A 15,376-nucleotide genomic window follows, 5' to 3' on the forward strand; every position below is an offset into this window, starting at 1 on the left:
GAAACATCTCTTCATGTTCCCTTTGCAACACTTCAGGAAGGAGAGGGTGGGAAGGCATTATTGCAGGACTTAGGGGTTGAGGCAGTACTGTGAGTTACTCTGGAAAGAAGGAACACAACATCAGTTTACACTGCTATTATACACAGGCTTTTCTCATAGGAATTGTAGTAGTAAATTTAATTGAAAACATTCACAATATAGCTATGAAAGAGGAATTGTTAGTAATAGGTGATTTCAACATGCTTGATGCTGAATGAAACAACCCTGTGGGAGTGTTGTCCAGATCATGGATTCTCTGCAGGGTGAACTGTTCCAGCAGTTGGCAATGGAACCTACACAAGATGAAGCTATAATGGACCTAGCGCTAACAAATGAGGAGATAGCTTTTCATATTATAGTGGATGATCATCTGGCATCAAGTAATCATCAGATGCTGATATTCAATATTAAGAAGAAAAGGCAGAGATGGCCAAAAGGAGACAGGGATGTCAAAGGAGCCGCATTATTAGAATCAGTTTCTGGATGTTTTCTATACTTCATTCATTATTGCCACATTTTCATCCCAAATTTTGTCCAAGTCCCAAATGCCCAAAACAAGACCATTTGGATGTGGAAGGGGCCAGTCCTGTAATAGACTGGCGACTCAAACATGGAAACAGAGCAGTGGGGCACCTTAGAAGGCACTGCTGTGAACTTCACATAAAGGGTGCCAGATAAACATCTCACCAGAACTCCCTTATAGGTTATAGTGAGCCCCCCCAAAACCCACTATAACCACCTGTCTACAATTCCAATAGCTCTTATGGCTGTAGGTGGCACCTATATGGCAGTAGAGTAGGGTTTTGGTGGGCTCACATTTTCTACCATGAATGTAGTGGCTAGAGTGGCTTATGGAACTTGCTACTCCTTCTCTATGGTTCACTAGCCCAACCACCAGGCTACTTAAGACATCTGTGTGCATCTCTACTAGGCTTTCCTATACCAGGTGCTGATGTTCTGGAGACAAGTATGTAGGTTTGTATTCTGATCTTTGTGGATGTGAGGGGGTCCGTGAGCACTGGAGGAGTGTGGGGTTGTCTTACCTTGATGCATGCAGTGGTCAGTATGGACACGTTTGTGGCACCTAGACTCTTCTAAAACAGGTCTAGTTACAAAGTATAAGTTCTTTCCAGGATGTCTTGCAAAATGTTTGATGCAAGATGTCCATGTTTAACCCGCCCTTGAGATTGCCCAAAGACTGCCCTTAACACGCCTCCAGCACGCCCATCTTGTGCTCTGAACTTAGAGGCTGGAACACCTCACTAGACATACAGAAAGTCAGTTTTGATTATCGGCACTTGGATGTCCTGGAGATTAGGACATTCAAGTGCTGATTTAGGATGCTTTTTGGACGTCTCTGTTTTCTGATTATGGGCCCCAAAAATAATTCTGAAAAATGCTTTTTTCAAACAGCAGCCATTCTGGGTAATGGAATGCAGCAATGGGCGACAATGGCACATCTAAAAGCAAACAAGTATATAAGTGCTGCTCTTATAAAAAGAGCCCTATATAACCACAAAAAATATGTTTTTACGAAGCACTTTTCATGGAAGTAGGGAGATTTAAATCTGGTGCAGGGTTGGTCTTGCCACATGGTGGACTAGGTCTTTACTTAGGGTGGCAGAATTTGGAGTGGTGGTATGACATGGCTCTGGAGTGCACAAGAACCTTTCCCTATCCCCCACCACCTTCCACACTGGCCCCAAGTTTAAAGAAGAGTGGGTGTTGTGGGGACCCTGTAAGTACAGACCTGAGCTGAAGTACTTTCTCCCCCCGCTCCCAAGGTAGACTTACTGTTGGAGAGGTTGGAAAATAGCAGTACTTCACTGTGTGCCTATATTTACAGGCCCGCACAACACCCAATCATCTTCAAACTTGGGGCCAGTGTGTAGGGAGATAGGAGGAAAGTAGTGGTAGGGGGAATGCTCTTACATTCTCTAGAGCCATGCATGCTACCCTTCACCCTGGCTACCTTGAAGTAAGGGGAGTGTAAGAAGGGGAAATATTAGCCACCTTGGTGGGGAGGTTGGAAGGGGAAGGAGTGATGTTGCAATCTTTAGGTGGGGAGACACGCAAGGCTAAAGGGTCAAATAAGGCATCTGATACCCTTGGACTACTCCTATTTTGGTGTCTGAGTGAAATTATAGCAGCTCAGAAAAAAAAAAAAATAAATTTAGCAGCCAATACCTTTTGTTTTTTCCTTAATTGTTCTTTTCTCTCAACTTATTGTAGTTCTACCCTTTTCCTTTCGTGTCAGTTTGGTTTGTGAGACTTTGTACTTGTCTTTATTGGATATTAATAAGATTTTAATTTTAATGTGTTTGTATTACCCTAGTTTTGCTTTTTATTGTAAAGCCGCTTTGTGATTTTGAAAAGGCGGGAAATACAGATTTTTAATGTAATACTTACCCTATCTCTGGCATCGTAAGCCCCCCAATCACCCTTTCTCTATACCCTTTAACCTTCATGGAGTTCCTTTCTCTCTCAACTCCTGTAAACCGTGCCGAGCTCTATGATTGTGGAGATGATGCGGTATATAAACCTAAGGTTAATAAACCTAAGGTATATAAACCTAAGTTTAATAAACTTGAAACATGTTCATGGTTACAAACAGTGCTCCCTCTAAGCGGGCGGGTGTTGTGAGCAAAATTTTTTTCGCTGTGCGCTAAAAATATCGGGCGCCAGCAAGTTATGAGCCAACTCGCCCGATTCTCCTCTCGCCGCCCTGCCCGCCGTGCGCTGTGACGTGAAACTTGTGCGCTGGATGTAATATTTTGTGCGCCAGCGCACGCCAGCGCAGCTTAGAGGGAACACTGGTTACAAATGTTCTATATAAATAACAAGGCAGCTCTGGAGTGAAAAAGCACTTCTTTAATGTAACAAAACTACCATCACAAATCACTATTAATCCCCCTCCCACCCACATTCTTAGTACTTTGGAGTATGCTGAGATTGTACATAATACGCATCACATGAACAACCACAACTACAGACTCTGCTGTTTTCCAAGTTCTTTCAATCAAATGCAATCCGAAAACTGCGTTCTTGCTCCTTGCGTCGGCTTTCACAAACTTTTGTCACTTCTTCAACTTTTCTCTGCAATAGTGCTGTGGAAGATGAGAAAAGAGGTATTACATAACAGAACAGCACTGAAAGGACTATGTAAATGACTTTTTCCCTCAGCAACTTCCTATTTTTAGATCCCTCACTAAAATGGAGGCGACAGGACTGACTGGACGGTGATATTACTGTGCTTTGCTACAAGCCAGCAAAATGGCCTAGTAGTTAAAAGTGCAAAGCTGAGAATCTGGAAAGCCCTGTTCGACACTATTTTCAGCAAGGCAGTCTACAACCCTATGCTCAATCAGATCAAAGTTTTTCAGATAAAGGATTAGGGAAGCCCTATTGGGTCTCAAGAAAATGAGCTTCTTTTGACAAGTGTGATACTTATTATTAGATCAACGTCATCCAAATATTCATTTATCAAATGTATATACCATTTCTCCTAGCAAGCTACAAAATGGTTTACAAAAATATAAAATTACAAATAAAACAAATATGACATTTGCATCTACATATACACATGAACATTATAATTGTTACCCAATCCTATGCCTTTACAATGACCAACGGCTCGTTTTACGAAGGTGCGCTAGCGGTTTTATCGCACGCACCGGATTAGTGCACGCTGTAGCACACGCTAGCCGAAAATCTACCGCCTGCTCAAAAGGAGGCGGTAGTGGCTAGCGCGCGGGGCAATTTAGCCTATTCCGCGTGTTAAGCCCCTGAGGAACCTTCATAAAAGGAGCCCCAAGTCTTACATTGTTTGCAAACTTATTATATCAAGTATATCCTTTATCAAAAAGCACATTCCAAGACCTAGGTGGGAAAAGGATCATTACCATTAGCTTTATCCCTGATAACTGTAGTGCCATCCACTGTGATGACTGAACTTTACACATACAGCTAAATTCTTAGCTGCTAATTCATGTACAATTTTAGTTTTGAAACATTTTTTTATTGATTAACATAATAAAGAAACCACAATGAACACAAAATACTTTGTAATTCAACATTTTTTGCATAGTATATACCTCAACCCATTTCACCCCATCTTTATATTGAAATCAGTTGTACTGTTAAACAGTGTACCTAACAACAAAGTCCAAATGAAACACAGCACACATATTATGAAACGTAACAATCTAAAAATGAGAACACCCAACCCATACCAGCTGAAAAAGACACACCTTACATTATAGAGAAAGCCTTTACTCTTATAATTCTCTCCACAATAAATAGTTATAATAATAATAACTTTATTTTTGTATACCGCAGTACCATAACAGTTCAGAGCGGTTAACAGAGTACAAGACTGTACATATACAGTGATGTTACAAATAAGTCAATCAGCATAGCTTAGCGAGTAGGGAGTGGTCAGGGAATCCGGAGGTATGTCGGAGATACAAGGCAGGGTTGCAAGGCGGGGGGGAGGGGGAGGAGGGGAGTCAGAGGAATTTGTCAAAGAGATAGGATTTGATTGATTTCCTGAAAGTTTGGTAGGAGGGTGAGCTAGAGATGAAAGTGGTAAGACATTTATTCCATTTGCCTGCTTGGAATGCCAGGGATCTATCTAGGAACCTCTTGTAGACACAGCCCTTTAGGGACAGGAAGGTAAATTACGAGTGGGCATTAAGAGTGCGGGTGAGGCCTGAAAGTTCAAAGTGATCTGATAGGTAGATTGGAGACGAGCCTGTTAAGGTTTTGAAGCAGAGGCAAGCAAATTTGAAGATGATCCTATCCTCCATCGGCAGACAGTCACCCAACCAAATAAATCCTTACACCCCCCATAACCCAGTTTCACCCTGAAACACTATCCCCTCTCCCTTCCCTTCAATACATCCCAATGATGCAGTTTTAAAAACTAAAAACAGGATTTTAAATTCAATACATTCTTCTGCTGGTAACCAGTGCAGAGGCCGAACATGGTCACAATCTTATACCCATAATAGTCCTAGCAGTAGTATTCTGTATTAATTGAATCAGCGTTATCTGTTTTTGTTATACCAATACTTAAAAAATTACAGTAATCTAAATGGCTTGATTATTTCTGCATGAACCACTATGACCAACTCCCTGGGACTAAGTTATGAGCCCAAAATGCAGATATTTCAAACCTAAAAACAACATCCCTTAACCACTGCAATGATTTGATTTTGCAGTCTCCAATTTTAAACTTAGTTCAATTTAATCTTTTGTTTGCAGCTTCAGATCTAATAACAAAATTAATTGATTTAAGTTAGGCCAGAGAGTCTTCTAACCCATATCACCTCTTTTTTATCGTAATTCAACTTTTTAATTTTATTTTTCTTCAGACACTGTTCCACTTTATGCAGCCACTGACTTAAATTGTACAAAATCGTTATCTGCCAAGTTCCCTGCACACTGCAAAAGCATCTGAATATCATAAGAAGACAATTCACAGGAGGAGAGGAAGTGATGTCATCACAGAATATGGCCGCTTAAACCTTGAGCTCTGCCGGGGCTCGAGCTTGAAAGATTTATAATTGCTTCAAGCGGCGGTTCGGGAACTATTCTTTCGACGTCTGGGCTTGCTGAGTGTATGGCGAGCCGGAAAAAATTGGAGAAATTCCATTTTACCGGCGTAACGAGCGTAAAAACCCGCTCGCACGCTCCAGGCTCCCTGACGGTGCAACACAAAATGGCGGAGCCGATCGCGTCCTCTTCAAATGCGCCTTCTCGGCCAGGCCTCCAGTCAGATGATCAACCTATAGAAGGTAAAATCGAGACGTGGTTCAAAGAATTAAAAGCTGAAATGGTGGGGCTGAGAACCGACGTGAAGACCGCGCTGGGGGAGCTTAGAGCGGAAGTAGGTGAGCTCAGCGGCAGAGTCCTAACCGCTGAAGAGCGCTTGAACCACGTGGAGGTTTTAACAGAGGAACGATCCGTTAATTTAGATTCTGTAACAGTACATCTGGAAGAATTAAAACGTCAGGTTGAAGACCTAGAGAATCGATCTAGGCGAAATAACTTACGATTTAAGGGAATACCAGACCTGGAACGCTACAAAGATGCCAGGGAAGTGGTATCGGACTTTTGTAAAGCTTTGCTAGCTGACGATTCTCAGATGGCACCATTGAGGATTGACTTACCGAGGGCTCATCGAAGCCTGGGCCAAGTGAAAGGATCGGGTAATCGCGACATTGTAGCCTGTTTTGGTGAATTTCAATTGAAGGAAAAAGTTTTGCAGGCTGCAAGACGTCGCCCGGACTTTGTGTGGCAGGGACTGCGTGTGGGGGTCTATCAAGATTTGGCCCTTGCGACACTCCAGAAATGCAGATCCTTTAGGGAAGTTACTCAAACACTGCGGGCTGAAGGCTACCGCTACAGATGGCTTTTCCCCCTTTGGACTACATTTCACTGTCAATGGGACTCATCGGAAGGTGGACTCTGTGGCTGACGCTTGGATAGCGTTAAAGGACCTTGGATGTCGACTGCCACATGACTGTCCAGATCGGGCCACACCGGGAGCGACACCTGAAAATGGAGTGGATGTATCCAGGCGGCCTAATGTGGTCAACCTACCATCTACTTCAGCTACCTGATTCGGACCCTGGGAGGAAATTCTGAACTTTACAAATATGGACAATAGCTGACAACGTTCTGGTTCTTATGCTGGTTGCAAATTATTTGCTTATTCATTACGTAAGAGTTCTTGCACTGGTCTATTGATCCTGTTTCTGTGCTACACAAGTTGGGTGAATACACTTATGGGTTGGAGAGGGGGTTTCGATTGAGAAGGGGTACTATTGTTGCTAGGTTACCTGATCAGGTCCCCTAGAGGGACTGTACTTTCATATAGATTAGGAATGTAGCTGCTATTGATTATGTTATTTTGTAGGCTGATGATTCTATGCTTAGTCAATATGAAAGGGATGTTATTCAGATTAGGTGTTAAGGATAAGTGCAAATAATGGTGGATAACTACTTTAACAGGTTTGATTGCAGTGACTGATTGTGTGTGGGTAACATGAGTATGTAAGGGACATGGGGGGGTTGAATGGGAAAGGAATGCAATATATGGAGATATTTATGGGCCTTTTCAGTGTGACTCATTTTCCTCATATGGCTGACTCGAAACTTGGAGACTCAGCTAATATGAGGGGGGAAGGGGGGAGGGGGGATTGGCGGTAAGGGGACTAGCGGGCAGCGGAGGGCGGATATTGGGAGGTTAATAGGAAAGGATCCAGAATTGACTGTAGGCTCCTGGAATGTAAATGGGCTTAACAGCCCGGGCAAAAGGAGTATAGTTTTTCGAGACCTACGTCATATGAAGTGGGACATATGCCTTTTGCAGGAAACACATTTGAGACCTAGGGATGTATCTTTGCTTCAAAGACCACAGTTTGATATGCTCTGGACCCATCAGGGGGAAGGGGCCACGAAAAGGGCTGGAGGATTGGCCATTTTAGCACGCAAGGGGCTGGGCTTACAAGTGGAACAAGTCTATAGGGATAGAGAGGGCAGGTGTTTAGCAGTGAAGGGTGTGCTCCAGGGCCGCCCTGTGACTATTATTAACATCTACGGCCCTAACGTGAACCAAGATGTATACTATCGCAACTTGAAAGGGGCATTGAACTCTTTTACACAAGGGGCGGTATATTTGGGAGGAGACTTCAATATACCTCCCGACCCTGTGATAGATCACTCAGGGGGAGGGCGTAGAGCCACGAGAAAATCAGCTGCAGCATTTCGAGACCTGATGGGATCCCTTGGCCTAGTAGATGGATGGCGTTTACTCCATGGGGCTCAGAGATCATATACCTTTTATTCCCACGCACAGGATACGTACACTAGAATAGATGGGATGTGGATTCATAGGAATCAGGCAGGGGGATTACGAGCAGCAGAAATGGAACCGATGCATGTATCGGACCATGCACCGGTGTGGTTGTCTTGTACAGGCATGTTGGACCTGGGGGGTTGTTCGTATTGGAGGCTTAACGAATCCCTGCTGAGTTCCCCACTGGTGGTTTCTGCTGTGGAAAATACAATGAAAGAATATTTACACCTGAATGACACAGGGGAGGTATCAGATGCTATTTTGTGGGATGCCATGAAAGTTGTTGTTCGAATCAAATGGGGGGCTAGATTTAAAAAACAAAGAGCTCGGACCTATCTTAACCTGAGAACGAGTTTGTCCCAGTTGGAGCTGTCTCACCAGAATACGAGAGATCCCCGGACTCTGACCCAACTGCAAAGAGTCAGGGATGAAATATATCAGCTTCAGGTGGAGGATACAGAGCGTATACGTGAGAGATTTCGCCTTAACATTTATGAACATAGTAATAAGGCAAGCGCTCAATTAGCCAGATATATACGTATTAAACAAGCTAGGGCCACTATTACTAGTATAAAAGGGGAAGTGGGGGGCGACCTACGTGTCACAGACTCTGCTATCCACCGTGAATTTCTGCAATTTTACTCGGGGCTGTATGGAAAACCGGGACCCCCAGATGAAGGAGCACAGGCTGGATTTCTGGATTCGTTGCAGATACCCCAGCTATCAGTGCAGGACCAGGAGTATTTAAGGGAACCCATACAACTCTCTGAGGTCGTGGGGGTGATTGGGGGAATGAAGAATGGTAAAGCCCCAGGGTTAGATGGGTATACTAGTCGATATTACAAACAGTTCTCGGAACAGGTGGGGCCTCTCTTAGTTCGGGTGGCTAATGGAATTTCTGCTGGAGGTCAGTTGCCGTCTACCATGGGAGAGGCAGGAGTGACCATATTACCCAAACCGGGTAGAGATCCGTCATTATGTGGGTCCTATCGGCCCATATCATTGCTAAATTTAGATGCAAAAATCTTGGCTAAGGTCTTAGCTTTACGCTTGGGGAAGGTTCTGCCCTCCCTGATTCACCAGGAACAAGCGGGATTTATACAAAGGAGACAGGTGAGCGATAATATAAGAAGAACCCTTAATTTACTTTGGGAGGCAGGCAATGGAAGGGAAAAGGTGGTTTTGATATCGGTTGATGCCGAGAAGGCATTTGACCGGGTTATCTGGGGGTATTTATGGGATGTTATGGAAAGGATGGGACTGGGAGGGTTATTTGGAGGATGGGTCCGGGCCCTTTATGCTGCACCGAGAGCCTGTTTGCGAATTAATCAATCTTACACTGAATTTTTTCCCATCTTTAGGGGAACTCGGCAGGGATGTCCACTCTCTCCGTTGTTGTTTGCAGTATATCTTGAACCACTTGCTTTGGCCATTAGACATCACTTATCAGTGGTTGGATTTGTCAATGAGGGGGTGGAACATCGTATAGCAATGTTTGCGGACGATATCCTACTATATGTGGGACAACCCAAGCTAACTATTCCCCAGCTATTGCAACTGTTTGATACCTATGGACAGATTTCGGGGTTTAAAATTAATTTAAACAAAACAGAAATTTTGAATTTGACCTTGACACAAGGGGAAGAGGATGAGCTACGAGGCGTCTTTCTATTTAGATGGGCTAGTCGTGGGATTAAATATTTGGGTATTTTTATCCCCTCGGATCTAGGAAGAATATATGAGATGAATTATTTGCCGATTTACAGACGTATTAGGGCGGATTTACAGAGATGGAATGGCCTATGGCTGTCATGGTGGGGCAGAATAGCAATAATTAAAATGAATGTTCTCCCCAGATTATTATTCCTATTTCAGACTCTACCTATAATGGTTCCTCTTAGGGACTTGAGGAGTTTGAGTAATATCTGTAACTTTATCTGGCAACGTAAATCCCCACGATTATCCCGATCTTTACTGTGGGCGCCTCGGGAAGAGGGGGGCAGAGGGTTACCTAATCTGGTGTGGTACTATCAAGCAGCTCAATTGAAGTTAGTGTTGGATTGGGAACTGAGTGAACACAAATCTGGTATACAATTGGAACAGAGATATAGTGGCAGGGAACCTTTGAAATACAGATTGTGGACTTCTGGCCCACGGCGAGCATGGATACAGAGCATATCTAACCCTTTCGTACAACATCTAGCAAGGGTGTGGACCCAGATACGATCTAAATTGGGCGGGGGGGCTGTGGTATCTTCCTTGGCTTCTATTACATTTGAACCCCTATTTCCTGCGGGTAGCGACAATCGGGTTTTCCACAGTTGGTCTCAAAAGGGGATAAGGGTATTTAGAGATCTGGTTGGGCCGAATGGTATTCCTTCTTTTAGTTTACTTCAACAGAAATTTAACTTACCAGATGGAGATTGCTTTGCCTATTTTCAAATCAGACATTTTATGCAAGCTCAGGGTTGGGACACAGGACTGCCACTTGCGGGGGAAACGTTGGAGAATTTGTGGGTATTACTTCAGAGAGTGCCTAAAACACTTTCTGTATTGTACCAATATAGAAGGGGATGCTCAATTACTAACTATTTATTTCGGGTACATTGGGAGAGGGATTTGGATGTCCGGTTAACTGCTAAAGACTGGGAGGCTATCTGCAGGGAGGTGTATAAAGCTTCTTCCTGTGCTTTGGTTCAGGAAAATGCGTATAAAGTTCTAACCAGGTGGTACTATACACCGGAACGCCTGCATAGAATGTTCCCACAAACATCTGCTCAATGTTGGAGGTGTGGAACCCAAGTGGGGTCCTTTCTACATATCTGGTGGGAATGCGGGGTCCTCACATCTTTCTGGAAAGCGGTGATTGCTACTTTAACTGAGTGCTTGGGTGAGAATGTGATGTTTTCACCACTGAGTTGTTTATTGGGATTGTATAATATTAGGGAGCATGCATGGCAAACTAAATTTCTTAGATGGGGGTTAGCGGCTGCCAAATGCCTCATTGCAAATCATTGGAAAAATGTTGAGGCCCCTTCTCATTCTACTTGGGTCAACCGCTTACTATCGATGGGAAGGATGGAGTTAGCAGTAGCTAGGAGGCGTTCTGCATATGTAGTTTCTTTCCACACTTGGAACAAGTTGGAAACCCTGTTGGACAAATTCTAGAAGACTACCTAGTATTGGTTACTCTGCTGTCTGCTTACTGCAAGGGGAGGGGGGGGAGGGTGAGGTGTACTGGGATGGGGAACATGGGATGGAAGGGGGAAGGGATGGTGCAAATTAGAAGAAGATATTTGATTTTTTTTTTGATATTGTGTTGTGGTACAACTGACTTCTCTACAAAATTATCTGTATTGTACTTGTAGTCGCTTTTACTTGTTTTCTATGGTGTGTATATATTGTACATTTTCTTGAACATTTCTCAATAATAAAAACATTTAAATATAAAAAAAAAAAAAAGAAGACAATTCACAGTGTTAAAACAAAGAGCCCAATGACTGTATATGCATATATTAAACAGAACTAAAGATAATCTCTGGAGTGTTGGAAGGCTCCCCCCTATCTCCCATGGTTTGGATAGCGCATTTCCCTACCGGGCCCATTGAATCCAAACCAAAAGATATTCCTGCCTATGATATGTAAGTTTTCAAGATCAGCTTTCAGGTAACAACAGAAGCATGGACCTATGTAAACCAATTACTCTATGTGTTACAATATGCTTTAGATTATAGTTACAATGTATTGCATTTTCTATACTGCCTGGCTTAATACAATAAGAACACAGCAATGTACAATCAAATAAACTGAGTGAACCCCCCCCAATAATCAAATAGTAAAACGCATTCCCTCAAGACCATATACCTTAATAGAAATAATAATTATAAAATACACCAATTCTCAATCACTGATGATTCTTATGTTAATCCATTCATAGGTATCAATTTACAAGAATCCAAGCTAAGATATAATAACCATCTTGCTTATCTACAGCATTGAGGGGATAAATTTATGAAAGAGAATGCTGTTCTACGTGCTTGCTCAAATTGAAACTTATAAAATTGCCTGGGGGAATATATACAATAGGTGCTCAGAAAATGCTGCTTACTTGTTATGCCAAATATAGGTAAGCAATCTCAGGCATACAAAAAGAACAGAGCAAGACAAATACTTACTGTAGGGGATAATTCTATAACTGGATGCCTCCAATTAAGCACCTGGAGGGTGAGGGTAAGGGTGCACTAAAGAAGCCCATTCTGTAAAGGAACCTATGTTCTGTTACAGAATACTAGTGTAACCAGCTAGTGTATTATCATTTATATAGCCCTACCAGACGTACACAGCGCTGTATATAAACATGCAAGAGACAGTTCCTGCTTGAAAGAGCTTACAATCTAATTATGACAACCAGGACAAAAAGGGTGAATCGGTACATGCTGATCAGGTAGGGAATTACAAAGCGAGTGATAAGGCAGACTAAAGAGAGAATGACAAATAGATATGGGTGCTTTGCAAGTGGGTTTGAGATTGGATTTGAAAGCATCTTAAAAAGAAAAAAAGAGAGATTAGGTTCTTACCTTGATAATATCTTTTCCAGTAGATAGGAATGGTATGCTGAACTTTAAAGTACTCAATACACTCTCAAGAGCATACTGCAGAAAGATGTCAATCACAGCTTTAGAAACCTCCTCCTTCCAGGAGTCTGCTGCCTCCTTCAGTTCTTTCCAAAGCATGCAAGAGCTTTAGAGTAAAAGACAAGAGAGGGAGGGACATGGGGAACTCCCCAAAACCAAGGTTCTGATTTGCTCATATAATGTTATGACAGTCAATAATGAAACTAAAATGTATAAATGAACGAATATTATCAGTGAACAGTAAAACACATCAAATAAAAGCAACAGCTTGAATATAAGAGGAGCTCAATTATCTCTTGAGATTCAATTTACAAACTGATGCTGAACCCAAAGTCCGACTGGCAGAGAAGTCTTAGCTATGGAGAGGGCAAAAACAAGTGCATCAAAAATTATCGAGGAGGTTCAGCATACCATTCCTATCTACTGAAAAAGATATTGTCAAAGTAAGAACCCAATCTCTTTTTCCAGTGCAATAGGAATAGTATGCTGAACCTTAGGGACGTACCTAAGCAGTCACCAAAGTCCTGGGTGGGAGAGATAAGCCTGCTTTCAGTACCAAGGAACCAAAAATGGAATCATTGTGTACTGCCACATCAACCCTACAGAATTTAGTGAAAGTATGTTGGGAAGACCATGTTGCAGATCTGCAGATCTCTTTTAGTGGTATTACTCTTGATTCTGCTCAAGAGGAGGCTACTCCTCTAGTCAAATGTGCTTTCAACAACACCAACAGTTGTTTGCCGCAGAAATGTAGGTGGAGGAGATCGCTGTCCAAATCCACCAGAAAATGGTGGCCTTGGAGGCTGGTCTGCCTCGGGTTTACTCTTTGGTTAGGAAAAAGAGATGGTCTGATAGATGAAACTCATTAGTCACTTCTAGGTAACATAAAAGAACTCTGCAGATATCCAGCAGCTTTAAAGTCTTTTCTTCTTAGAACCCACAGGTTGAAAGGCTGGTAACCTGACTTCCTGGTTGATGTAAAATGCTGAAACAACCTTTGACAAAAAGATAATGTACGCAAGGTCACTCCCATTTCTGTGATCCTCAGAAACGATTCCAAACTTAGTTTTGAATTCTGATTCTCTTCTGGCTGAGGTAATTGCATCTAGGAACACTGCTTTGATCATAAGATCCATGAGAGAAGCTTCCTCCAAAGGCTCATATTTCCCATCTCCTCGCTTTGCTCAACGCAGCACATGACACAAGGGCTCTTTTCCACTGTCCATCCTTCACAAAAAAAAAAACCCCAAGGTGTTTTGGAGCTTGAAGATGTAGAAAAAAATTGGGAAAATCCAAGATGGCTGCTGCTGGTGCATTTTAGTCCTAAAAACAGCTCAAAATCACTTCAGGGCTGACCAAAACCTTAAAAAAACTGAATTTTAGGGCAGGAGGACCAAGGCCCTAGCTATAGAAACAGTTAAGAGCAGCTTTTGATGACCCCCTCCCCCAATTTTTCCCACAGGCCGTCATAGCTTTACTCACAGACTACATGCTGGAGAAACGGTGCTGCAGCTGTTCTAGGAGAGGCCCTCTGCTTCCAGTCACTCAACCACTTCGCTGGAATCTTTTTGGCTGCCAGTCGGACCTCCACAGACCGACTCTCAACCCCACTTCAGACCTCTCATGAAAAAGGGCAGGGGTGGGGTTGAAAAGCAGCCGGCACCACAATCGCCACAAAGGAATGCTATTAGCACCTAAACAGCCTGCACTTCAGCCCCTGACCAAGTCAAAGTGGTAAGCAAACACCAGAGGAATGGATCCCGAGCTCCACTAATCTTCAGCAGGCTGGCTGAAACAGGTCCCTGAAACATACATCTGCCAGGCAGACCCTTATCAAAAGAGATCTCTGATTTTATGAAAAGACTATGACTAGAGCGAAAAACCACAAAACTATCACAAAATAAACTGAGTAGATCAGAAGTCACCTTTCATGCACACATTCAGAAATAGAAACTGAAGTGGACAGCAGACTCCTGGGAGAAGGAGATTTCAAAAGCTGTGATTGACATCTTTCTGCAGTATGCTTGTACCCGTAAGGTTCAGCATACCATTCCTATTGCCCTGGAAAGTAGGCTTTTAACATGGATTTGAATACCACCAGATACAGAGCCTGACGTATCGAGTCGGGCAGTTTGTTGCAGGCATATGGCACAGCAAGGTAGAAGGGATGGAGTTGGGAGTTAGCAACAGAGAAGAAGGGTACAGATAAGAAAGACTTACCCGATGAACAGAGTTCCAATAGCAGAGTATAGAGAGAGATCAGAGAGGAGAGACTCACGATCCAGGACATGCTCGGCCCACTGAAACACGGCACAAGCCGCCTGGACCCCAAGGCAGAGACATCAAAATTCTGCTTAAGAATGGTCTCCAACTTACACTCTTCAGAGTCCCGTAAGGCAGAATCGCCCTCAAAAGGCACAGTATGCCGCTTAGCAATCGCCGAGACCACCGTGTCCACCACTGGTAACTTTAAAGTAGCCCTATCCCCCTCTGGGATGGGATACAAATGAGCCATGGTGCACGCTAACTGAAACGGCGCCTCCGGCGTATTCCACTGCACCAGTACAATATCCCGAATATCCTGATGCATAGGAAAAGAACAGGAAACAGTACTGATTCCCCTAAGAAGAGGGCCCCCCACACGCAGGGTCTTCGGTGGCGCTTCTTCAAAACGCAGCACCGATGAGACCTGCTGAATCAGGTCTGGTAGTTCATCCCTCTGAAAAAGACACACCATGGACGTCTCTTCGCTGGAAGGCGGGAAACCTGCTGCCATTGGCTGTCCCCTAGAGAGGATCCTGGAAGTCCTCAAAAGGGTCCAGATCCTCATCCAGGCCGA

At 43.3% G+C, this 15,376-nt stretch overlaps 1 protein-coding gene across 4 annotated transcripts in view; it reads right to left on the reverse strand.

The window, feature by feature from the left end:
• Positions 1-2,890: 2,890 nt before the first annotated feature.
• Positions 2,891-15,376, reverse strand: part of NUP62CL (nucleoporin 62 C-terminal like) — a 74,764-nt gene continuing 62,278 nt past the window's right edge. For all 4 annotated transcript variants that reach the window (XM_033945590.1, XM_033945588.1, XM_033945589.1 and 1 more), the window contains exon 14: positions 2,891-3,146. In XM_033945590.1, coding sequence (XP_033801481.1) covers positions 3,055-3,146 — 92 coding nt within the window. In that variant the 3' untranslated portion in view covers positions 2,891-3,054. The remainder of the gene's footprint in view (positions 3,147-15,376) is intronic.

This window comes from Geotrypetes seraphini, chromosome 5 (assembly GCF_902459505.1).
Source record: "Geotrypetes seraphini chromosome 5, aGeoSer1.1, whole genome shotgun sequence".
In the NCBI taxonomy this organism is placed as follows: domain Eukaryota; kingdom Metazoa; phylum Chordata; class Amphibia; order Gymnophiona; family Dermophiidae; genus Geotrypetes; species Geotrypetes seraphini.